General features: G+C 39.8%; 1 protein-coding gene across 7 annotated transcripts in view; it reads right to left on the reverse strand.

The window, feature by feature from the left end:
• Positions 1 to 27,324, reverse strand: part of AFF1 (AF4/FMR2 family member 1) — a 211,342-nt gene that overhangs the window by 62,045 nt on the left and 121,973 nt on the right. The window contains exon 1 of one of the 7 annotated variants that reach the window (XM_030915928.1): positions 14,533 to 14,549. The exons of the other annotated variants lie outside the window; for them this stretch is intronic. Coding sequence (XP_030771788.1) covers positions 14,533 to 14,535 — 3 coding nt within the window. The 5' untranslated portion in view covers positions 14,536 to 14,549. Of the gene's footprint in view, positions 1 to 14,532; positions 14,550 to 27,324 lie in introns of those variants that run through there. 7 annotated transcript variants of the gene reach the window in all.

Genomic DNA, 27,324 nt, shown 5'->3' on the forward strand with positions numbered 1-27,324 from the left:
GAGTCTAGCTAACTGCCTTTACAGTGAGTGCATCCACACAATGGCATGGTATGCAGATTTAATAACATAAACATAGGTGTTTTCATGGTAAGATGTTCAAGATACATACTTTTAACGTTTTCTTTAAAAATCATTTCATTCGGCCAGGCATGGTGGCTCACGCCTGTAATCCCAGCACTGTGGGAGGCCGAGGTGAGTGGATCACGAGGTCAGGAGATCGAGACCATCCTGGCTAACACAGTGAAACTCCATCTCTACTAAAACTACAAAAAATTAGCTGGGCGTGGTGGCAGACGCCTGTAGTCCCAGCTACTTGGGAGGCTGAGGCAGGAGAATGACGTGAACCTGGGAGGAGGAGCGTGCAGTGAGTGGAGATCGCGCCACTGCACTCCAGCCTGGGCGACAGAGCGAGACTCTGTCTCAAAAAAAAATAAAAATAAATAAATTAATAATAATAATAATAATAATTTCAAACTTACAGAAAAACTACAAAAACCAGTAGGAGGATTTCCCACATACCTTTTACCCAGATTTCCCAATTGTTAGCATTTTTCATTTGCTTTATATTTTTCTCTTCTACCCACTTACATTTTGAACTGTTTAAGAGTAAGTTAGAGAGTTAACATCCCTTTATCCCTACTTTTATGTATACCAAAACACAATATAAACCTATATTTAAAAGAGAGGCTACTGAAAAGTTTGCATAGTATGAGCTCATTTTATGTTCCATCTAGCCGAGATTCACATCTTCACTCTTCTCTCCATCCAAATTAGAGACACTTAAACTAGAAGACAGATCTTTTGGATTTGTTTACAGGGAAAGAGCTGCAAGGACAGGCTGCCTTGTCTCATAGTGCAACTTGGCACCTCCAAGCATGCCACTGGAAGGAAGTTTTCCAAAAGGGGAGTAGTTAAACAAACCATTACATCCTAATCCCCTAATCCCTTTTTTTTTTTTTTTAAGAGATGGGGTCTTGCTATGGTGCCCAGGCTGGCCTGGGCTCAAGTCATCCTCCTACCTCAGCCTTCAGAGTGTAGCTGGAACTATAGGTGTGTGACATTGCACCTGGCTTTTAACCCCTTTCCTAAAATTCACTCTCACAACAGGGTCTCCAGTCACTATTGTGAGCTACTCCTACTAAAAGGAGCTAGACTCTCCCTTTAACACCATAGTCAAAGAATAAACAACTTGTCCTGGCCAGCTCTCTCTAAACCACAACTGAGATAAAGCTGAAAACATTCAAAGTAAGACTTCCTTAAAGAACACAAAATGATAAAAAGCAACAATAAACATTTCTATGATAGTTGCATGAATCAAGAAAATCTAGTTTGTAAGTCCTTCTCTGGCTAGCTCTTTCCTCAATGGTATAGACACTGACTTTAACATGACCACAAAACTCACTGCCTTTTCCCACCCTCAATATCTATTAATAGGTTCCTAGAGGACATGAGCTGTCCTCTTCTGCCTATCTACAGCCACCTCATACATCTGCTTCCTGTATGTAGACCAACCTCCCAGGAGAGACCACACTTTCCTCCTGGGATATGGTCTTAACACAGGAGCCTTATTTAATTTTTTAAAAAATGATAGCAGCTACTTATTGAACACATATTGTACTTCATATTGCATTAAAATATGTTATTATCACCTCAATTTGATACCATCGATTGTAAGATGTACCATTATTAGCTTGGGAGGTAGGGGGACTACACTAAATGTACCCATCAACTGTAAGATACATCCCTATTACAGAAACTTAAACATGCCTGAGGGAATTCTGTATAAAGTTCTATTTAATTCTCACATCAACCTTTCTGGTAGGTATTATATCAGTTTTTAACATGAGGAGACTGAATCCTAGAGAAATTAAGTTGCCTATCCAAGGACACACAAAAGCTCTGAAGCAGCTGAGCTGGCTCAGAATACTTTTATACCAGTTTTCCAAAGACCTCAACACTGCTGCAAGAAACAAATATATTAGCATTTTAGGAGGGTGTGTGATTCCAGTGGTCCTACGCATAACCTAAAACAATTTTTAAAGAGCTACATTTTTCCTTTGTTTCTACAAAGAGGCATTTCGGTATTCACATTTAACTGCCTCTTCCTACTACCAGTGCTTCGGACCAGAAAAGGCAGCACTGCTGGCCGTGGCCTGATTTCTCACTCCTCCTGGAATGACATTGTGTAATTGTAAGGAAATGCACTGATACCAAAATAAAATATGTGAGTGAACGTCTTCTAAGCATGACACAGTTTGTTTTAATAAGCTAAAGAGAGCTGGCTGAAGAAACATGCCACTGAGACTGGCAGGCTCTTGCAATATTGTGTTTTAAGTCTCTCAAGTTTCAACAGAGCAGCATTTTTATAACAATGCTGTTCTCAAAAAGGCTTAGTTATCACTAACCAGGAAACACAGAGCACAAAGGCAATGTGCTGACGAGGGAAGCCAAAAGATCTTGGATTCTAGATCTGGTTCTGCTGAAGACTGGTGCTGAATCTTGGATAAGATTCATCCTCTTTGAGACTATTTCCTTATTGTGATAAGGTATAGTATTACCAAACCTAACCACTTCTCAGGGTTGGTATGAAGGTCAAATATGAAAACATCACACTTTAAAAACCATCAGAAGGCACTGATATATGGAATAATAGGTGGTGCCAACATTATCAAGGCATTGTTTAATAGCGTGACAGCTTTAAAAAAAAAATCCCAATAGGTTATCTATCCAAAGTTTAATTTTTAAGAGAGTAAAATAAATGTCCAAACTATTTTTCTTCAAATGCGTCACCACCTTTTGGATTACTGTTCAGTCTTTACTATCTATTTGCTGCTCATCTACCCCCAACTTGCTAGTTAGGTAACTCACACTTTTCTTGTCCTGATCTGGAGCCCTCTTCTCTCTTCAATCTGTGTCAGTGATAATTCCTCCTGAGGCTTCAGGTTGCAGATGAAAGACATCTTTCGGAAAACATCCCTGATGCTCCCTTACTCCCAAAACTGTCCAGGTTCTCTTGCAGATGCTCCCGTAACTATCCGTACTTTCTCTGTTACTGCATCTTCTCTACTCCCTCTAGATTACATGTTCCATGGAAGTTAGGGCCAGAACCCTCACTGAATCACAGGGTGCCAGTCACACAGAGGCAACCCCATAAACATTGACTGGTATATTTTTAGTCCCAGAACTCAGAATTTGAAACTAAGTTTCTCTTACGGCTGTAGACGCTTAAGAAGATGTAGGCTGCCTGAATTATAAAGCAACACCTTAATTAACAAACTAAACTACATGGAACTAAACATACAAGAGACAAAAAGATAATTGTTTTGCATTGTTTTCTCCCTGGAAACATTAAAACTACTGAGAAACTACTTTTCACACAGATTGGCAAACAGCCACAAGATTAACAATACTCCATCTATGAGATAGACGTGGGGAAACAGGCACTCAAATCCTGTGGTTGGTAGGAGGGTTAAGTGCTACAACCTTTAAAGACATTAATTTGGCAATAGCCAGCAAATTCTAATTACATAGACATTTATCTAAGTTCTAGCACTGTCTCCTACATGTACAAAAAAATTTGCAAAGTTATTTGCTTCAGCCTAGTTTGCAAACAGCAAGATACTGGAAACAATCTAAATGTCTATCTACAGGTAACTGACTGGCTATGAAAACTATGGTACAATGCCATCTACAAAGAAATAAGTGCTATGCAACTATGACAAAGAATGAGGATGCTCTTTGTGCACTGATTTGGGGTAATCTCCAAGATATATTGTTAAGAAGAATAAATTTTAAAAACCAGATGTATTATATGTCCAGCATTTCTATAAATGGAAAAGGTATCAATGAGAAGAAAACATGGATATGGAGCTGCTTATTATGCATAAAATACCACTGGGAATAATACACAAGAAAGTCCTTACACCAATTACTTCTGGAAAGGAAGGTTGGGGAATGGAGGCTGGGGGAAGGAGTAGCGGGAATATTTTCAATGTATATCCTTTTTTTAACCTTTTAAATTCTGACCTATTACCTATTCATTAATGAAAACACAAATATTCGACTGAAATAAATAGGGATCAAAAGCTTCTTCTCACAGTACAGCTAAATTTTCTATTAGCCTTCCTCTATGTAACTTACCTTACTCCAAACACACAGCTAGGTTAAACTGTGCCCAGCTTACACCTTGGTGCTCCGGGCGCACCCCATATAATACAGGCCACATTGAATTTTTGTAAAAAACAAAACAAAGCAGATTTCCAGTCAGCCTTCCCTAGTGGACCTCGAGATGCCACAGGACTTGCTCTGAAGGCCTGGCCCAGTGTTCGCTTGCTAAATTCACACATTTCCCAAACTAGACTAGAAAGTTATTGAAAGAGAAGCATTTTTTTATTCTTGCTCTCCTTTTTGTTAATCAGTCATACTTGAATAGTGAGAAGACACATTTGAAATGAACAAAATCTTATAGGGTTGTTTTGAGGAAGAAATATGGTCATGCATGTTAAAACTAGTTCCATACAAATAAATACATGCATTTCTATGAAGACACCATAATCATCATTTCTAAGAGACAAATTAGAGGAGGAGACCAAAAGGCCGGGCTGAACAAGGTTTGACATAAAATTGTGTTTTACAGATACATAATAAATTACATAAATAGCTAAGCCTGTTCCAAAAACATGCTCATACTGCCCTGGGTGTGTTACTTCAGCTGGAAAATATATAAAGGAACCAGCAGTGATTCTAGTTTCAGAAGCAACATGCCCTATGGGCAACTACCCATCTATCTGTACACCCAGAATTTTAGGATAAACATTTTTTAAATCCCTGGACAGATATATGAGCAAAGTTACACTCCGAATTGTTTAAAACAAGGAGAACAACAAAAAACAGCCACGCTAAAGATTAATATGGAAGGAGGGGTGATGGATTACAAAACAAGGAATAAGGTGCTCTGAAAAGCTTTCCTAAAAATAAAATATTACATTAAGTTGCAAAACCAACTTTAACTGTTAAATCCTCCCTTAAGAATTATTAGCTACCCTTCATCTCATCCCAGATATCTTTAAATAATGGAAAGGGTTTGGATAGTTCCTTAAAAATGATAAGCTCTAATATGTAGCAAAAAATTACTCTCATGTTCTCTGAATGACTCTTTTTAATGTCAAATTGCCTGCCACATGTGAAGGCTAACACAAATTAAGCTAACTGCAGAATCTCCCTAACTGCAGAATCGCTATAGTTCTCTAAACAGATTTTTCAGGGAGAGGAGAAATGAGGTGCATAAAAAAGATTATTTAAAAATAATGAGGACTCTAGGTCACCTACAGTTATCTCCCAACAAAAATTTATCATGGAACGAACAAGCAATTCTACTCCTATTGGGGGAACCTAGAAAAAAGGGGTAGTGTGTCACTGGATGTCACAACCACTGGCTGACCTTTTCTGGAAGTCTTCCCTCCCTTGACTCTCCAACCACATTCAACTCTGGATTGTAACCCTTAGTGTTCTAATCTTTCTCCTCTAGACTGGCTTCCCACAGGCAGGAACTAGGGTTAATATTAACCTCTGCATCCCTCACAAGGCCTTAGCATAATTCTAGACTCATACTGATATACAATTAATATTTATAAAATGAATACATGATTTTGCCATCTTATGACATCTCAAACAAAATTCAGATACATAAGATAACCAAAAAGTAATTACAGAGTTGTTTTATCGTGAATTTTCAATCTCTTTCCTGGGAAGTAATATATGTTAGCTCATATCAGTATGATAACTCCAGACAACTTCACAAAACAGTGACATTTGTAAGATGCAGAAATCTTCAAATTTTAAAAAAGTATTATCTTGTGACTACAATCCATCAACCACTACTACCTCATCAAATGTCTTCACCTATAGGAGTAGTTGCCTAAATGCAGTTTGGGGACACAAATTTCTCAGAATGCAAAGTTTCAGATATGACAGTAACATCAGAACATGAGGCTGGGGAGGGCAGGTATACCAGGCAGCATGTTTGTGTGGGGTAAAGAAAGGATGTACGCTTCCTTGAGATAGAAGATGAAGAAATAATACTCCAAGATAAACACTGGAAGATCATGTTAGAGATGTGCTAGCATCTCAGTTCATTTAATAAATGAGAGCCTATATATCCTATCGATAGGAGATATAATATATATCTATAGGATATAGATAGGAGATATAATATATATTGAACACATGTGTATATGTGTGTACATATATGTGAATATATGTACACATATTTATATATTTGGTTTTTTAAAATTTACCTTTAGGTAAATTGCTCTTTCATAAGCCAACAATATCGCCCTCTTATCTTTCATCAACTAAAGCAAAAACAAACTAAAAAAAAAAATAGCCACTAAATCATAAAACATCACTGAAACTTATAAAATCCAATGGGAAGAAGTATTTTAAAATAACAGTTCTTTAAAGATCAATATGAATAATTAGAAAACTTGTTTCTTTCCAGTTGGTCATTTTGATTATACCAGTGAGGTAATTTGCATAATTGGTGTCATAAAGATATTTTTCTGAAGCATATAAAATTTGTAAAGGCTCAATCTGCATTAAATGAGCTACTTAAAACACTCTGGAAATTTTGTTTTGATCTCTACAAAGAGGGCATCTTTTAATTATGAAACCAAGGATTCCAGTTCTTAAGACACGGTTTAAACAAAAATGAAAACAAGGAGTAGTTGTTGTCCACATGTGTAATTGTAAACACTCACTTGATAAGAATATGCAAATAATATGAGAAAAGTAGTAATAATGCTGGATTCACTGATTTTGTTACCATTATATATCCTGAGATCACATGCAATATAATTTTTAATATGTTTGCAAGGCTTCTGTACAGTCACATGAAACAGTACATATAAAAAATACAATTTAGTGTTGATGTTTTATATGCAGAAATGTTTTCAATACATATTATGACAATATGTCAACTAACAGTGCAAAAGTTAAAAGAAGTGGGGGTGTGCTGGGATAGGTTTAAACTCACTCAACAACAAAGTACCTGAATGAAAAACAAATGTAAAAAACTTATCACTGTTTGACAGTAAATGTCTAATCTCAGTTATTCACCAACTTCCTAACTATTGACTATGAACCATTACCACTCACCATGTAATAAGGGAAATCAGAATCCCCAACGGTCTAAGACTTGAAAACACTGTGTCTTTGATGAAAGATCACATGAGGCCCCATGAAGCCCATTGTGGGCACAGCAGCCATGAATGATTAAGAACGGCTAAAAGGCACTGCTTTTTTTTTTTTTTTTTTTTTTTTTTTTTTTTTTTTTTTTTGGGAAAAAAAAAAGGCATCACAAACAACAAGTCTAGACACTGGTTCTGTTCCAGCAACAATCAACTGACAAATCCTTTCAAATGGCCTAAACTGTATGATCTATTTCCCATTCTACAACTAATTCTGTTCACAAAAACCTCAGAGTATTTTTTGGAAGAATTTGTATTTTTTTCAGTGGAACTATCAATTTGTAAAGCATGAGTAGTAGCTTTTCAGTTAATACCTATTGCTGCAGGGAGGGTGTGAAACTGCAGTGTGGTGGTGTTCTGTCACATGCTTCCTGCCCTGTACCCACCCCATCCATTCCTATACACACATGCACACCTGCACGCACACACACGAGCACTCTCTCTCTCAAATCGTATTAACGGATGGTTCTGAGTCAAAACACTACTAAATTACTTTGTCAACCATGACAGGATTTATAGATACATAAACCTGTATTTCTGCTCTCTGTCAAATGTAAGTGCAAACAATGTTCAGGAAGCATGTTTAATTCTATGTTGCACAGAGTGCCTGCCTGGACATTTATTTTTTCATAGCTGAGCATAAGCTAAGATTATAGAAGCACCAGAAAAAAGGAAGAAGAAAAAAACAACTTTGTATCAGTTTCTGGATGAGGCTGAAAGAAACTGCAGTCATATGGGTCAGATAAACCACTTAATCCACGCTTTGTCTCAAAGGACATAAAGATTTTATCCTGGGCTTATTCCAGCAGTAATCTCAACAGCCTCTTCTGGAGTAGGTGTTGGTTTTCTGTCTCCTTGCATCGATTATTTAAAACAAACAAAACAAAACACAACACAAAAAAACGGGGGAAAAAAGGAAAGAAAATTATTGAAATGGTAAACTAGAGGCATATATACTCTGAGGAGACAATCTGAGCCCCAACACCCTGGGGATTACTGACACTATAACAAACACAAAAAAGAGAAGGCAAATAAAGATGACCTTGTCCTTGACATCTTAATTCTGAACAAGTAAATCCCCTGCCCCCCTTTTGGGGGGGCTTTAATGCTGGGTAACAAGCAATCAGGTTAATTACTAGGGTCTAGAAAAAGGGCTCAAGATCTTCCTGGGAATGCACAATTCATTTAATATCAGAAAATTATGAACAGTTCTACATCATTTATTTAAGCCTAAATTTAAGTACCTAAATTTAGTACCTAAAGTACCTAAATTTAAGGAACTATTTTGCTTTTCTATAACCTATCAATAAACACATTTGGTCTTTTTTTTTTTTTTTTTAAAGGCTTACTAATCCCACTGAATCTTAGATAGACTTAATAATCTTTTCCTGCGTTATCTCTGTATTTAAATTTGGTCTAAAACTGTAGACAAACTACGTCAGACTTTCAGCAAGACTCATCTGATACACTGATTTACTGATCTGGTGAAAGCAAAAATGTATTTAATACAAAAGTTTGAAAACAAGACTTCATCATTCGACAAATGCCAGTATTTCTTTTTAAATAAACACAAGAGGCTAGGCACACCGGCTCACGCCTGTAATCCCAGAACTTTGGAAGGCCGAGGGCAGGCAGATCACTTGAGGTCAGTAGTTTGTGACCAGCCTGGCCAACATGGTGAAACCCCATCTCTACTAAAAATACAAAAAAAACTGGCCAGGCGTAGTGGTGCAAGCCTGTAATCCCAGCTACTGGGGAGGTTGAAGCAGCAGAATCGCTGAATCTAGGAGGCGGAGGTTGCAGTGAGCTGAGATCGTGCCGCTGCACTCTAGCCTGAGCGACAGAGCAAAACTCCATCTCAAAAAATAAAAATAAAAATAAAAATAAATAATAAATAAATACATACATACAAGGGGCAGAGCAGATATATAAAAGTTACTCGTGAATTTATTTTAAATAGGTATTTAATAAGTGCCAAAGAGAAAATCGTTTAAAAAATAAATTTACTCTTAACACCCTCTGAATTTAAAATCTTTTTTTTTTTTTGAGACGGAGTCTCACTCTGCCGCCCAGGCTGGAGTGCAGTGGCGTGATCTGGGCTCACTACAAGCTCCGCCTCCCGGGTTCACGCCATTCTCCTGCCTCAGCCTCCCGAGTAGCTGGGACTACAGGCGCCTGCCACCTCACCCGGCTAATTTTTTGTATTTTTAGTAGAGATGGGGTTTCACCGTGTTAGCCAGGATGGTCTCAATCTCCCGACCTCGTGATCCGCCTGCCTCGGCCTCCCAAAGTGCTGGGATTACAGGCATGAGCCACCATGCCGGCCCTGAATTTAAAACCTTTTAAGCATTCACCTTATTTTCTCTCCATCTCAATTTATTTCTCTCATTGTCTGCCTGACATCATACACCGATACACACAACCAAGAAATTTAAAAGGTTCCCTTTAGACTTTAATCCAGAGCTCTTGACCCTAACCTTCAATCTTTTTCAGTGTTTTGAGGCACAATGTAACTTAACCACATCATAACCTCCAATATTCTTGCGTTCACTATCTTTCCTGTTTCTTCTCTTTCCCTCCACACTTTTCTATATAGAATACAGAACCTAAGCGACAGAGAAGAGATCACATGGAAAACAGGCAACCGTTCTAATAGTAACAAAAAAAGCAACTGCCTTTGGAAACTGCCTTTAGAAAATGGGAGGGTCACACCAGCACAAGTAAATGGTATCTAGGTTGTACATAAACCCAACTGTGGCCCTCCTGACTACTTCACCAACCTGGTACCCAGCCCATGGGAGAAAGATCCTGGAGCTACCGCACTGCTTTCCTGGCATCATAATCATGGTGACAGCTTGGGGGTGGGGAAGGAAGTGTATTATTAAAAAAAAATTTAAAGGTTTTTCAACTTGAATTTCTTTAACTGGCATACAGCAATATCCTTCATAAAAATGAGCAGTATTATTTGTACAGCCACAGCAGTGGGTTTACCAGGCTGCGCTGGCATGAATACCACAGTAAATGAGCCTGAAACGACTGAAGACAGGCCCCTGAGCAGATCAGTTTTATCTGTTTTATTAATCTCTTCTAGGTAAATCTTTAAAAGCCATCTCAATGTCCAATAGTTGTTTCCTTAATAATTTACCAAAAGCTTCTTGTGGAATAAAATACACCAGTTTTTTCCTACACTTATCTAGAACCCTGTATTTAAAAAAAGAAAAAAAGATTGGTGGGAAACTTAAAAGTCACTGGAAAACTACTGCCTCCTAAGTCTGGTGGTAAAAGGTCCTCCAACTCATTTTATAACACAGTTCTTACTAAAAACAGACAAAAGGGTATAACTAGCCTATATTCAAATCAATCAAAGAAAAAATTATACTAATAATTTGGGGGTTCTTCTTCCTTTCTCACTGCTTTTTGGCCAGTTTCTCAGTTGTCTTGGAGCTGACTTAAGCGGACTCACTACAGCTAACCTTAAACAATTCCTGTCTCCTGACGGGAAAAAATGGAAACACTATCACCCTCTCCTATTAACTCTTCATCACAGAAATTTACACCCCCTACAGATACAGACAGATCACAAACTATGCTGAATACATGAGAATGATAACGCTAGAAGTACACTGAAATTTCTCTAGTATACCTGCCTGTATTGAAGAAAAATTATTTTGAAATTTTCCTAGACTGGTGAAAATTAATACAGTTTATATGTTAAAACTTGGGTAGGAGCACCCACCATCTTTTAAATTTGACTTAAATTCTAAGTTTCTTATGAGAAACAACAAATAAAATCTTGGATGGAGTGTGCATGCACATGCATAAATGCACACACACACACACAAACATCATATTTAGGCTTAGAAGCTGCCAATATTTTCAGTTTTTAGCTTTACTTAAGGAAGATTGTTAAAAGCCATAAACATTTGCTAAGCGATCCAGAAACTCAAGTCCAGAGTTTGAAAGATGAAGAAAAGGCTGGGCATGGTGCCTCACGCCTGTAATCCCAGCACTTTGGGAGGCCAAAGCAGGTGGATCACAAGGTCAGGAGTTCGAGACCAGCCTAGCCAACAAGGTGAAACAGACTCTCTACTAAAAATACAAAACTTAGGGCCAGGGGCAGTGGCTCATGCCTGTAATCCCAGCACTTTGGGAGGCCGAGGCGGGTGGATCACAAGGTCAGGAGATTGAGACTAGCCTGGCCAACATGGTGAAACCCTGTTTCTACTAAAAATACAAAAATTAGCTGGGTGTGGTGGCACGTGCCTGTAATCCCAGCTACTCCGGAGGCTGAGGCAGGAGAATCATTTGAACCCGGGAGGCAGGGGTTGCAAAGAGCCGAGATCCTGCCACTACATTCCAGCCTGGTGACAGAGCGAGACTGCATCTCAAAACAAACAAAAAACAAAAAATTAGCCGGGCGTGGTGGCACATGCTGTAATCCCAGCTACTCTGGAGACTGAGGCAGAAGAATTGCTTGAACAGGGTTGCGGGAGGCTGCAGTGAGCTGAGATCCCACACTGTACTCCAGCCTGGGCAACAGAGCGAGACTCTGTCTCCAAAAAAAAAAAAATCCTGAGTGATAAGGAATAGCTTAATGTTTATGTTTTGAGTTTCTCTCAAATATATTGCCAAGAATATGCTGTGATTTTCTCCAGATACAAAACTCCAACGTTATACTTTCTCTACTGTCACTCTCATCATTCTTTCAATAGAATGAAAGAAAGAGGGGGAAAGAAGAAGAGAGAAAAGGAAGGGAGGAAGCAGGGAGGAAGCGGGGAGAAAGGGAAGGGGAAGGAGGAGGAGATGATAGCAGAGGGAGAGAGGAGAAAGAGAGGGAAGGAGAGGGAAAGAGGAGAGAAAAAGGAGAAGGAGAGAGGAAAGAAAAGACGGAGAGAGAGATGAAAGAGAAAGCAAGGAAGAGAGAAGAGAGAGAGGAGAGGGAGGGAGGAAGAGGAGAAGGAAAGAGAGGGAGAAGGGGAGAGGGCAAGAGAGGGAGAAGGGGAGAGGGCAAGAGAGGGAGAAGGGGAGAGGGAAAGAGAGGGAGGGAGACAGACAGAAGAGAAGAGAGGAGATGAGGACAGAAGGAAAGGGAGGGAGAGAATGAATCCGTAATCTAAACTAACAACCATGCAAATCTCAAGAGGTATTCCAAGTCTCTAGTGGTGGCCAAAAAAAAAAAAAAAAAAAAAAAAAACAGGCCACACCATGCCACCTGTCTATTACCTATCAAGTTTATACAAAGGGAGGGGAGGGGACATGGGAGGGGCTGAATACCTGTGGCTGTAAAGCTTATTTACCTTGTTTATAAGGTCATGCACCAAACCACAGAGGTCATTTAGATCCTTCTCTTCTTCCATGTTAGCCCCTAACACAGGGGGCAAAAGAAAAGGAGAGAAGGGAGAAGAGAGACAAGACACATCCACTTTCTCTTGTGGCCTCACCTCTCACTTATTTCCCTACCCTCCGTCCTCCCCACCTGAATCTCCAGCTGCTGCATACTTACTGTGCGGCAGCTGCACACTGTGGGGCACTCACCTCCGTGAACATGTCTTACTGCCTTCCCACATGGCAAAAAAGCTTTCCTGTTTTCATACATCCCCTTGCCAGCACTAATCGGTGCCACTAGGTCACTGTCTCCTGTGCTGGCGGCTGCAATGGCGGCCCTTACAGGAAAGAACTTTGAATCTCTTCCCTTGTACTGAGCCATAAGAAGCAGTGAGTGCTCCCAGGCATAACTCCCCTGGCTCTGCTCCTAAAAATGCTCTCTCAAGTACACCGTTGCTTAGCAATATTTGCCTTCCCCCTGAACATTTGAAATTGGCAACATCTGTCCCTTTGGCAGTTTTGATTCGTGCAAAGCACCATGTGCATAGTTCAAAAACATACAGCTTTACGAAATGGGCAATGCCTCCATACCTCTCATCTCCCTGCAAAATCAGGATGTGAAGACCCAAAAATAGTATAACCTTTGCTTTCAAGGCTGATAGAAAAATCTATGGGATTTAAAGTAGATGATAGCACACAGGCAAAATAGTTAAGCCACCAGTGGGAGTTCCTATTAAACCCTGCCTAATAGGCAGTATCTGAAAAATCTCATCTAGTTAACAATTTTCTTTAGAATTAATTCTATCACAAGGCATTATGTGTAAATGCATATCATCAGTAGACAAGATAAAAAGGCACTTTATTCATGGAGTTGCGGCGGGGGCGGGGCAATTTTCATGCTTACATTATAGACCAATCTCAGGAACAAAAATCAAAAATACAATACACACGTGCACACACTCCCACCCCCACTTCACTGGCAATGGTATTTTTAAACTCTAGAGGGAAAAATTCAGTAACTCCAGTATTACAGATTTCAAAACAAATGATCCTAAGTTTCCTAAGTTTCTTTTTGCTATTTATCCCACAACACAGTCACTTTAGTATTTTACTGAGATTGTTAATATTAAAGTAGCTCATAACATGTAATTTTACATATAAGAAAAAACTACATAAGAAATAAAACTTTTATGGGTAGTATTCTAGTTCTATATATAACTTTACTTTTTATCTAATACATTGATAGAGAAATAAAAATCCGAGTAATAAAAAGCATAAAAGTCTACAAGCATTGAACCATGCTCTGTGCATTCAAACTGTGGCATGTAGACATTTTTGTTCCTTTAAACAAATCAGGCTACAATTTTCTTTTTAGCTTAAGCTAAACCAATTCTGACATATTAGAAACACATGTTTCCAAAGAAATTCTACAGGAACTGAGTTCCAACTACAAAGGGTGAGCTGACCTTTTTGCTCTCAAGTCTCTACCTGAAAGCTTAGAGCAGCAGCAAAGACTGGGTAATACTTATTGCCACTAAAAACACATCCAGCAGGCCCCTGACTCTGTGCATTTAGCAATGCCCCTGAAATTCCAGAACATGCATGAATTTGTAATCTTGGTTAGCCACAAATGTGAATCCAACACCCTAGAATCCACTTCTTACTGTAGTCCATCACTCACCACTTAAGGGATACATACAGTAATTCTTGTGAAGTTACACTTTATTGCAGTTTATGGGAGCAACTTCAGCAGACTGCAAACGGGAATTCTCAAAAATCTCAGGAGATGTTTGTCGAAGTTATCCATGGTGGTTCTGGCTGTGCAGGGTAGGTGCTTATGAGCAAGATTCTCCAACTATTAAGCTCGTTGCATGGAAACGGCTTAAACACAGTGCCTGTACACACAGAGTATGTTCTCAATAAAATGCAGACGTTATTTTTTATTGTTTTACCATCTTACCATGACACAAAAGCCTCAGTCTTTCTTTCTTTTCTTCCATCCTACTAAGGTTTCCCACTTCTGTCATCAACCAAACTTTTATTTCATGAATCTCTGGGAAAATGTCCTCTGAAAGGGGAAAGGGAATGATAAACAAATAGTAACACATTTTGTAACTTTTAATAATTGTATAGTACAATCTTTGATTACACCTCCTCCTCTGATATAATCGTAAACAGCTGCAGACTCTTCAGCTCTGAAGAAGTCATCATGTACTTGACCTTTGTGTCTGCAGTATGTTTCTAATAAATTCTGAATTAATTAATGTGGGAGAAACATCTTAATTTGTAAAGGCTGGGATCCTGGCTCTAGGGGATGAGAACACAAGGAACCAGGGCAGGGGCTGAGGTGCTGTCCACTGGCAAAGTGCTGATAAACCTTCAAGGTTGCATTGAGAATGCCTCCAAGATACCCCTACCCCTCAAGTCAAGCCATTTATTAGACAAGAAGGAACAAAAAACCTTCCCCTGTGGAGAGTTCCAGGCAGAGAGGTGGAAAGTAAAGACTGGCCATGTCAGTACTACCCTTCTCCTTGTCTCTCTCTACCTTTTTTTGCTTTTGCTTTTGTTGTGAGACAGGGTCTCGCTCTGCTGCCCAGCTGGAGTTCACTGGTGCAGTCATAGCTCACTGTAACCTCAAGCTCCTGAGCTGAAGTGATCCTCCCACCTCAGCCTCCTCAGCAGCTAAGACTACAGGCACACACGCCATTATGCTCAGCTAATTGTTAAATATTTATAGGGATGGGAGTCTATGTTGCCCAGGCTAGTCTCAAAACTCCTGGCCTACAGTAATCCTCCCACCTCAGCCTGGCATGACACCCTACACCCAGCCAAACTGTTCCATCACAGAGTCTACAGGGCAATGATGGGTCACTAGAAAGCCAAACATCAGGGCTTACTTAACCAACTAATAAAGCATTATTAAAATTTTCTCCATTCTAAAGCTTTTGATATGAGACCTGCTTATTAGGATGGATGTCATGATCTTGTCCCACAGTGTCAATCAATAAGTAAAACTGATTAGGTCTACAAGCAACGGAAGCATGGGTATTATCACACAGTGAAACCCTGCCCTGTTCAGATATCATGAAGGAAATCTCCATGAACCCTGTGCCATCTTTACCTCTGAAAATGTTTGAATAGACTCTAGCCTCAATGTCCTCTGAATCCTATATACCTAAAAACCTGCTGGCATAGTTACAAATAAATTTAAAACAGTTATCATCATAAAAGTCTTCTAAAAACTATTCCTTACTCAAGAAAAATTTCTACAGGATGGTATTAGCAGTAGCAGGAGCAGCAGTAGTCAGTACCAAAAACATTTATTAAGGGGCAGGGAGGTTGCACAGAGAAAGGGGGGAAAAATAATGGGCAACATTTAATTCTGAACTGTTTAAGTTCTTTAAGCTTGAGGAAGCCATCCACTGGTGAAGGCAAGAAATTATGTTTAAAATTACCTCCAGGCCTAAAACTTATTTTTCTTCTGACACTGACCCTTCTTTAACCAGTCTTTCCTCCACGATATGAGGATAGTCCAAAACAGTTTTTCCCAAACTTCAGGTCGTTTCTATACTATTTTGATAGTGGCACCATGTCATAATACTACTTGTACCATTTTTTTAGGACAGTTTATGATCAACATACTTTTTTACCTCACCTCATCCTAAGCAATATTTGTGAAACCCTAGGTTTGTTTGATATGTTGGTTTATATTTCTTCCTAACTCACAAGGCATGATTTGGCTGTGTCCCCACCCAAATCTCATCTTGAATTTGCATGTGTTGTGGGAGGGACCTGGTGGGAGGTAACTGGATCATGGGGGCAGGTCTTTCCCATGCTGTTCTTGTGACAGTGAATGAGTCTCATGAGATCTGATGGTTTTAAAAATGGGAGTTTCCCTGCACAAGCTCTCTCTTTGCCTGCTGCCACTCATGTAAGACATGACTTGCTCCCCCTTGCCTTCCACCATGATTGTGAGGCTTCCCCAGCCACATGGAGCTGTGAGTTCTCCACTAAATCTCTTTCCTTTGTAAATTGCCCAGTCTCAGGTATGTCTTTATCAGAGGCATGAAAGCAGACTAATGTATCACATCAAGACACAAAAAATAAAGGTTGGTGTCCCCATACTATTTTTTGTTGTGACAGAGAGTCTGTCAGCCAGGCTGGAGTGCAGTGGCACGAACACAGCTCACTGCAGCCTACACCTCCTGTGCTCAAATGATCCTCCTACCTCAGCCTCCTGGGCAGCTGGGACCACACGTGCATGCCACAGCACCCGGCTAATTTTTTTTTTTTTTTTTTTTTGAGACGGAGTTTCACTCTTGTCGCCCATGCTGGAGTGGAATGGCATGATCTTGACTCACCGCAACTTCTGCCTCCTGGGTTTGAGCGATTCTCCTGCCTCAGCCTCCTGAGTAGCTGGGATTACAGGTGCCCACCACCACGCCTGGCTAATTTTTGTATTTTTAGTAGAGACAGGGTTTCACCCTGTTGGCCAGGCTGGTCTCAAATTCCTGACCTCAGACAATCCACCCGCCTCAGCCTCCCAAAGTGCTGAGATTATAGATGTGAGCCACCGTGCCCGGCTGCTAATTTTTAAAATATTTTGTAGAGACAGTCTCACCATGTTGCCCAGGCTGGTCTGAAACTCCTGGGCTCAAGGAATCCTCCCACCTCAGCCTCCCAAAGTGTTAGGATTACAGGTGTGAGCCACTGTGCCTGGCCTCCATACTATTTCAAAGAAGTTTATATGCTCATCAATACTATGTGAACCAAAAACTGAATGAGTATCTTGGGACATTTGTTCATGTGCTTATAGAACAGCTGTGGTAGCTTCCCTATCTTGTAAAAACCATCTTACTCTATCAGTCAATACAAATGTTGCCTATCTTCTATATTGGATTCAGGAACCTTCAGAGATTACATGAAAATATGCTTACTCTTACACCTTTCCTTACTAAATTTGTGACCCAGGCCACAGAATTAACACTTTATACATCAGTGTTCGGTTCAGTACTGTAATTTTTTCCATGTTTGTCATAATGTTCAAATGTGACTGGGCTCAAAAAGCTCTTTACACACTGGCCCTGGCCCCATATACTTCTCACAATTAATGCTATTCTGGAATCCTGAAAATACAGCAAGTATTCAGTACTTTATTAGGGCATAAAATATCTATTCAAGTCTCTTATTGAAAAGTGTAACATTTAAAAACTTGATTAAAATTAAATCCATGACACAGAGTTTCATTACGTCATCAAAACAACTGAGAAATACCAGCAAACCAACCTAAAACACAAAGATACTTCTTGGGATTCTGTTGACTTCTAGGCACAGGTGTAACGTCAATAATGACTATTGAATAATATACAATTTTCCTATGGCATAAATTTTCTTTTACTGATACAATATGTCAAGGAAAGGTGGTATACCTCACAGTATACTAAATGTCAGGCAAACATATCCCATTTAATTCTCACAACAGCCCTCTAGCTCAGGAAATACTGTCCCATTTAAATGTGAAGTAGAACAAACCCATACATTCTAACTCCGTAGCTCTGTCCACTAGAAACATTATTTCCCACTCATATTTTCTTAAAACCATAATATTCAAAACTACTAAAACTTCCATAATTTTAGATTCTAAGCCAAGGTAAAGAGGTGAATCTGGCTGGGCGTGGTGGCTCACACCTGTAATCCCAGCACTTTGGGAGGCCAAGGTGGGCAGATCACCTGAGGTTGGGAGTTCGAGACCAGCCTGACCCACATGGAGAAACCCCATCTCCGCTAAAAATACAAAATTAGCCAGGCTTGGTGGCACATGCATATAATCCCAGCTACCTGGGAAGGCTGAGGCAAGAGAATCGCTTGAACCTGGGAGGTGGAGGTTGCAGTGAGCTGAGATCAAGCCATTGCACTCCAGCCTGGGTAACAAGAGCAAAACTCCATCTCAAAAAAAAAGAAAAAGAAAAAGAAAAAGAAAAAAGAGGTGAATCTACTATGCTTACACATTTAGACAATGTTAAAATAACTACTATAATTATGATGTAGATACAGTAGCTATTATGTACTTACTATATGCCAGACATTGATATAAAGGTTTAACATACATTTTCTTTCTGAAACCTGACTGTCTCCTTATGAGGAACTGCCTACCATTTCTATTTTACAGAAAAGAAATTGAGCCTTGAACAGGTTAAGTAGTTTCCCTGTCTTATAACAGCTACGAGAAGGAAAAAACAAGATTCAAACCCAAGTCTTCCTTAATCCCAAATCCATGCTTTTAACCACTACCTATATATAATGCCTTAAAGTCTCATCTAATTATTTCCAAAAACAAAACCTTAAAGTATATCTTCCTTCCTTCCAACAACATCCAAAGACTATTCAGCATTCAATAATAACATGTTCTATTATATACTTATTTACCACTAGTTATAAATAAGTACGCATCTGTACCCTGCAGAACACATGCGTTTTCTATCTAACTAAAGGATTAATATTGCTAAAATCAAACGAAAGAAAGAAACTTTTGTATGCTGATGAATGTTTAAAACAGGCTTCCTATTACTGGCTATAAAAATAAGTAATTTAAAATAAAAGGTATTAAAGGATATGCTATTGGACTTGGTATTGTAAACAGCACCACCATTTAAGTGCTATAATTCAAACTCTTTTGGGAAAAAAACATACATTTTACAGCTGAAAAAAGCATCAATAACTGCCGCTGTGGTCTGAATATGTCTCTCCAAAGTTCCTATGTTGGACTTAAATCCCAAGGTGATAGTATTAAGAAGCAGGGCTACTGGGAGGTGCTTAGGTCATGAGGGCTCTCTGCTCTCATGGATGGGATCAGTGCTTGTATAAAGGGGTTTGATGGAACAAGTCTCTTCCATCTCTTCTGCCATGTGAGGATGTAGCAAGATGCACCATCTTGGAGGCAGAAAGCAAGTCCTTATCAGACACTGTTAGTGCCTTGATCTTGGACGTCCCAATCTCTAGAACTGTGAGAAATAAATGTCTATTGTTTATAAATTACCCAATCTAAGGTCTTTTGTTATGGCAGCATGACTAGACTAAGATAATTATCCATTTCCTCATTACGCATACAGGAAAACTAATTCTACTTGGTGACAAGGAGGATAAGAATCCACGTTCCACAGCTTTAGGAACAGCCATCTAAAAAGAAAAAAAGTTAATTACGCTAACCTTGATAGTATTTTGTTTTAACTAAAATACGAATGAATGCCTGAATCATACATTTAAAGACTTATAGGTAAACATCTCTAGGTTTGGAGAGAGGGTCAAAAAAAGCAAAGTTTATTCTACTTTACCTAATTTCTTTTAAAAGTTTGAGAAATCAATCACATTTTTTTAAGGACATTTCATGACGACATTACCTTACTGAAAAGATAGGTCTTTTGCGTGTCTGGATTCTCATGTGTCTGCTCAAAGTGAGGAATAAGCATACGGATACAGAAATGCTTGAATTGACGGAGACAACATCAACACGTCCAGGGATCAAGCAGGTGATATGAAGGGCCCAGTTAGGTCTGGGACAAGACAGCACATGCACCCTGCCCAAATGGACTGCGCTGTAAGATTCTATGTTGCCAATTCTTCCCATTTTTAACACAAAAAATAAAATCCAGACTTCAACGTGAAGGTACTAATTTTTAGATGTTGGCAACTAAATCAATATACCAGTCTCTGACGCTCTGTGGGCAGCTATGCCCCAGTGTTGGTTTTTAATGCTTCCTTCTTTCACAAGTGGGAGAACGAGGGAGTAAGAGATTAAGAAATGTATTCATTTTTAAGGGAAGAATCTCCTTTTGTGCTAAACATGGCCCAGTTTTATGTACTATGGATATCTTCAGTTTCCATACAGAGATTCTGAATAGGTCCTCAGCCTGGAGGGGCTATGGAATGAGGCAGCCTCTTCCCTTTACTGCTGTGGTCTCCTCTCTGCTGCACAAGTTCCTGTCAAAGCCACCTTTAGCGGATGTGCACACTCAGCCTGACAGATAACTAGAAACATGAACCAAGTAAGCAAAACAAACCACACTGTAGTCATTTTACATGACTTGAATGAAATAAATCTAACTACAGGTAAGTCATAACATAATAAAAGACTCAGGTTCAGATCAACACATCAGTGTTTTCCCTTGTCTTAGCAACTAGTTCACTAGTATTTTGAGAGAATATAAGGGAAATAAAAGACCTTGTTACCTGTTGTATCCTTTAGTGCAAGACCATTAATCTTACTGGAAAATTAAGCCCAGGTTGCCAGTCAGACATTTTCAGGATCAATAATTCTTTTTTTTTTGGAGACACAGTCTCACTCTTGCCAGGCTGGAGTGCAGCGGCGTGATCCCGGCTCACTGCAACCTCTGCCTCCCGAGTTCAAGCAATTCTCCTGTCTCAGCCTCCCCAGCAGCCGGGAATACAGGCGCCTGCCACCATGCCTGGCTAATTTTTGTATTTTTAGTAGAGACAGGATTTCACCTTGTTGGTCAGGCTGGCCTCGAACTCCTGAGCTCAGGTGATCCACCTGCCTTGGCCTCCCAAAGTGCTGGGATTACAAGCGTGAACCACGGTGCCTGGCCTAATAATTCTTAAGTTACCAGGATACCAGTTAATGATACCATCATGGTCTAGAAGAGTATATGCCCTACCCATTTGGATGACTCATTCCCAAAAAAGTGATTCCTTCAACAGCAAAATATTTAAGATTGCAAATCCTTTTCTACATTAACAGCAGTTTTATTACATGCATTACTTATAACAAGTATATATACACACACACATGGTAAAGGAAATCTGGTGTCTTATATAATACAAAAGAAAGCACCTATATATGAGAAAGATGCATAAAACTCCCAACTTTTATAGCACATAAAACAATCTGATTAATCTCCAGGCTCAATACTGAAAAATACAGGAATTGTGAGGCTGGAACTCAACTGAAAATTCCTAATGAACGGATTAGGCTGTTTACTTTCAATGTAGGAATGCCAAAAATTACTTAATACTTAGGCAGAAAATGGTGAAAGGATTTCTCAAAAACATTATTGAACATTGCACCCGTTTCCCAGTCAAGTGTCCTGAATAGGAAATTCAGTCCAATACTTCACCCCTCCGTTAAACCAAGCATTTAAGAGATTATCTTTCAGACTCCAGACCAGAGTGAGTTGGGTAAGAAATCCTCAAGCTGAGCACAGTGCAGCAAAGTTCCCATTTGGCCCCAGTTCTCACCTGTGCTAAATACAAAGGACAAACAAGCATATGAGACACAATTGACTTCTGCCCTCAAAATGTTTACCACCTGGAGAAAAAGCAGCAGAATGATACCAAAGGAGAAGTGTTGAAACTCAGGCCTGAGCAGTGGGGTGCACAGCAGAGAGTCATCTCTATAGGGTCTAGGGTCTGCAGTGGAACGAGGCAGTACCAGCAGCAGGGCCAGAACTCAAGGCTGCAAAGACAGGTAAGAGGCAACAAGGCAAATGGAGATATCTGGCTTTTTATCCTGAAGGCAATGGAGAGGTACTAAAGGATCTTGAACAAGTATGACTTGATCTGATTTTCACTTAATCAAATCACTCATGTGAAATAATGTGGCAGCCTGAGGAGTAGAAAGCAGCAAGATGAGAGGTTAGAAAGAAGTTGTAACAGTTCAAGAAAAATAGTAAAACTCCATACCAAATGAGGGACAGAGAAAAGGGGAAGCTATGAATGTTTATAAATGCATCCTAATATCCATAGGATCAAGCTGCTTTCAAAACAGTGGAGTATATGACAGAAAGGAATTGAGAACTGATGACCAGGAGGAAGGAGAAGATTCTGTGTGTGAAGTGATCTAGGGAGAGGGGGATACAAAAAAATCCATTTTAGACAGGTTCAATTCAAGATGCCTGTGCAACACCTACGAGAAAAGTCCAGTAGGCAGGTGGATAGCAGGACCCAGATCTCAGAATACGTTTAAGAGTTTTAGGCTAGAAAATCAATTTGGTGTTCGTGAGCATCAGCAGTTGAATCTTAAGTGCAAATGAGGTCACCAGGAAAAGGCTGCAGAATGAGAAAAGATGATTGACCATAGAACCCTGGAGAAGCAGTGGGAACAGCAGCCTCCAAAGGAGATTAAGGCATGTGCAAAAAGATAGGAGAAAAAACAGACAACAGAGGAGGAGAGGATTTAAGGTGATGGTGGTCAAGTGTCAAATGCTACAGAGATGTCAAGCAAGATAAGGCCTGAAAGAGCATTCCTCGAATTCATCCAATACAGTCCACTAGTGGCTCCTGCCGGCAAAGGCAGTGGCGTGAAGGCACCGAGCAGGCTGCAATGGGTTGCAAGTAGAGGGGAGGGGAGGAGAGGAAGCAGGCACAGAGTGTTTACCTACTTCTGTCTCCAGAGCTTTTGCTGTGAAGGGAACAAGAAGGTAGTAATTAGAGAAGACACAAGAGTGAAGAAGGGTTTGTTTTGCTCCTTCGGTTGGGAAAGGCCTAAATGTAACTATAGACTATCATGAAAGAGATGAGTAATAGGGGAAAGGTTTAAGGTAACCAAAGGTTGAGGGTAGGGGAGTTGAGAACATCTCCTTCTGTGAGATTAAACAGAAAGAGACAAACGGTGGCTGCTATGATTTGGGGGCGGGGGTGGCACTGTAGGTAGAAAGAATTGAGAGAATTCATACCTGGTGCTTCCTTCTCTGAAAGGTAGGAAGCAAAGTTAAAGGTCTCAGAGCAAGCCACATGGCCACGAAGACCAAAACTGAGTTTTACTCATCCTCTCATTTGAATCCCTGTGCCACTCTATATTTGCATGACTCATCAGATGCCAACATGAAAGCAAGGCCATGTGGAAAAACAGCACACCTTAAATAAAAGTGTATATAAGCCATCATTACTCCACAGAAACCATGTTTTGTGGCAGATGGAGCGCTGGAACTAGGAGCCAGGGTCCAGGTTTCATGTCTCCATCTCTGCCATTTACTAGCTTAAACTTAAGAGACTCAGTTCCACAGCATGTAAAATGGTGACTCCTGAAAACTGCCATATGTAACTCACAAGGTTACTGTGATAATCAAGAGAGAAACAAGTAAGTGCTTTGGAAATTAAAGGGGGAAGGGCACTACAAGATTTTAGAGTGTATACATTTTTATCAAGTGAACTGTTTACACTAGAGATTGCCAAGCCATGGGAATGCCGTTCTTCAGGAGTGAGCTCACAGAGCAACTAAGCCATCAGGCAGGGGTAGGGTAGGGTTGGGGTTGTGGGGCGGGGGGATGTTGAACGACAGCGGTGGGGGTTTAAAACTATGGCAAACCCATTCTTAAAAGCTTGATAACCTAAGGAAATACTTTCTTTCACTAGGCTTTTCATTTGTTTACTTATTTTTAATACTTTAAAATCAAATCTTAGGGGCTTTATTCACTTAGACTCTTAACTGGGAATTAATGGTCCACTTGATCTAATTCCAACTTCATTTCTAAAGTATGTTTCAATAAACAATATGATCACCAGTCTTCCTAACTCCCCAACATCACTAATTCCCCATTTTGATAACCCTCTGTCCAAATTCTATCTTTTTCTTAAGGCCCAGTTCAAATTTCTACTCTAATCACTTCCACCACTACCAAGAGTTACATAGTAAGAGTATGGAACTCTTACTATGCACAAGGCACTGTCCTAAGTAATTCAAAGATTACCTGAGTCTATTAGACCCACTTTACAGATGAATAAACTGGTAACACAGGAAGGTTAGGTTCCTTGCCCGAAGTCTCACAGAATTATAAGCCCAAGCTGTACTGCCTGCCATGAAGCCAAAATAATTCTCCCTCTTTTATTAATGATTCTTGTTTTTGTCTAAATTACTCAATAAGTAACTAAAGAACTTCAAAAGCTGGCCCTATCTTGCCACCAGGCCCATCTACCCACTGCTCTCCTCTGCCCATGCCCAATCTCCTGGAGCCACAAGCCCTGCCACTCCCACTAGACTTTCCTCCCTGTCTTGCTTCTACTGTCTTTTCTCTTCCTAAGCCTTTGGCCTGGATGTACCTTTCACCAGAGTGCAAAGTGCTTCAAAAGGCAACTCTTAAAAAAAAAAAAAAAAAAGTACAGCTTCCACTTTTGAAAGGCAGTATAATGTAGGTGTTATGGTTAAGGCTGTGGACTCTGGAACCAGACTACTTGAGTCTGGATTTCAGATCCACTGGCAAAAGCCTCCAGAAGCTTGGACAACCAATCTCTCTGTACCTCTAAATCTCTCAGTAAAACAGGATGGTAACAATACCTACCACATGGGATCACTGTGAAGATGAAATGAGTTAGCACCTATAAAGCACTTACAACAGTTTCCATCATAATGTGAACAAGGGGACTATGCCAGCATTGTATTATGAAGAGTTCCATCTTACCTTGTTCATACTGATTACATTTTGGATTTTTATGCTATGTCATAATAAATTTATTGTGCATGTGTCTTTCTTTCCTATTAGCTCCCTTTATATCTAACGGGTGTTCAAATATTTGTTGACAGAAAAGAATGTAAAAATACGAATCCTTCTATGACAAAGAAACAAAGTTGTTTTTAAAAAATATTTTGGGCCGGGCGCGGTGGCTCAAGCCTGTAATCCCAGCACTTTGGGAGGCCGAGGCGGGCGGATCACAAGGTCAGGAGATCGAGACCATCCTGGCTAACATGGTGAAACCCCGTCTCTACTAAAAAATACAAAAAACTAGCCGGGCGAGGTGGCGGGCGCCTGTAGTCCCAGCTACTCGGGAGGCTGAGGCAGGAGAATGGCGTAAACCCGGGAGGCGGAGCTTGCAGTGAGCTGAGATCCGGCCACTGCACTCCAGCCTAGGCGACAGAGCGAGACTCCGTCTCAAAAAAAAAAAAAAAAAAAAAAAAAAACACATTTTGTAAGAATGTTCATATTATTTAACAGGAAAAATTTTATTTCACAAGTTCCATGTTCTCAAGCATGAAAAAATGCTGGAAGTAACAAATTCTAATTATACCATAGAGTTCTATTTTAAATTTTTCTAAAATGCAACAGCAAATACTTGCTTTGGGGTAGAGTATTTTAAAAATTCAGCTCTAAGGAAAAAGAGAATCCATAAAGTGTGGGATTAAGAATAACTGGGGCCAGGCATGGTGGCTCACGCTTGTAATCCCATCACTTCGGGAGGCCGAGGCAGGCAGATCACAAGATCAGGAGTTCGAGACCAGTCTGGCCAACAGAGTGAAGCCCTATCTCTACTAAAAAATACAAAAATTAGCCGGGCATGGTGGCACATGCCTGTAATCTCAGCTACTCGGGAGGCTGAGGCAGGAGAATCGCTTGAACCCAGAAGGCGGAGGTTGCAGTGAGCTGAGATCGTACCAGTGCACTCCAGCCTGGGTGATAGAGCTAGATTCTGTCTCAAAAAAAAAAAAAAAAAGAATAACTGGAAATATACATAACATAGAATGCCTTCCTTTCTTAATTCATGCAGTTCAATTCAAAGCTCCAAATTCTTGTCCAATATGAGTTTTCAGAGTTCTATTATTTGTAAATTGGAATAAAAAACCTAAGGTGATTTATCTAAAGGACATAGCTACAAATAGGACCTCTAATTACTTAAATACTGAAGCCTCCAGATTAAAACATTAAACCTCAAAACCCTTCAGCCAAAGGGATTAAGAAGATTAGAATGGGCTTCACAAATTACCATGGGGTTAGGAAAAAAAAATGCAGAGAGAAAGTAGGCCAAATTTAAAGAGGGAATGAAATGAAGTTCAAGGGAAAATTAATAGTTTGTGTGGACTCTAGACCTCTGTGGGAAAAACCATCAATCGAGTGATTTCAACAATTAAAGAAAGGAACAAAATCAATGTAAAAATAGCTGCTTATAGAGTTCTTGGGAAATGTGAACATGCAAAGTTAACCTTGGAAAACAATGATTTTCAAATTGCTGTTGGCAACTGGAGAGAAGAAATACAAGATCGAAAAATAAACTTACTATGTTAACATGAACCAGGATCCTCTCTTAGGAGGAACTGTTTAAACATCTCATGACTGTTGGTCACCCCCACCAAAACAGCCAAAATCAAACCACTAACTCAGTCATCAACAAGATTCCCCTTGGAATATCTGGGTTTCTGTCCCTGAAGATTATCAGTTGGCTCAAAATAAAACACAATTAATCTAGAGAAGAGCTAAAATGACCCGGGTGGCTATGTGAGAGCCTGGGAGAGCACATGCAGTCTGGCAAGATTCAAGAGTTGAATGTCTGTATTTTGGCAAAGGCACAACTGGAGAGACTCAGGGGGATCCAATAACCATCCACAAACATCTCAAGTGTGAAAACAAGGAGGAACAGGAATTTCTTACCCTGGTACCAAATGTACTTCGGACATTTTTGAGAAGGAATAGAGAGTGAAATGCACAAAGTAAAAACAATTCCAATTAATAACACCCAAAAATTCTTCCAGTTTCAATTTTATGCTCTCCTCTTGGGCTACTACAAGCAATTCTATTCTTTGCATTAACTTTTTTTTTTTTTTTTTTTTTTTTTTTTAGCAATTTAAGAGCTTTTCAAAAATATTGTGTCTATATTACTTAAAAAGTTTCCTTCAGAGTTTAAAGTGTTTCTTCAAAAGACTGCCAGGTTCAGCCTGGGCAACACCACAAGACCTTGTCTCTACAAAAAATAAAAATAAATCAGCCAAGCATGGTGCGTGTGCCTGCAGTCCTAGCTACTCAGGATGGTAAAG

This window comes from Rhinopithecus roxellana, chromosome 2, assembly GCF_007565055.1.
Source record: "Rhinopithecus roxellana isolate Shanxi Qingling chromosome 2, ASM756505v1, whole genome shotgun sequence".
Classification (NCBI taxonomy): Eukaryota; Metazoa; Chordata; class Mammalia; order Primates; family Cercopithecidae; genus Rhinopithecus; species Rhinopithecus roxellana.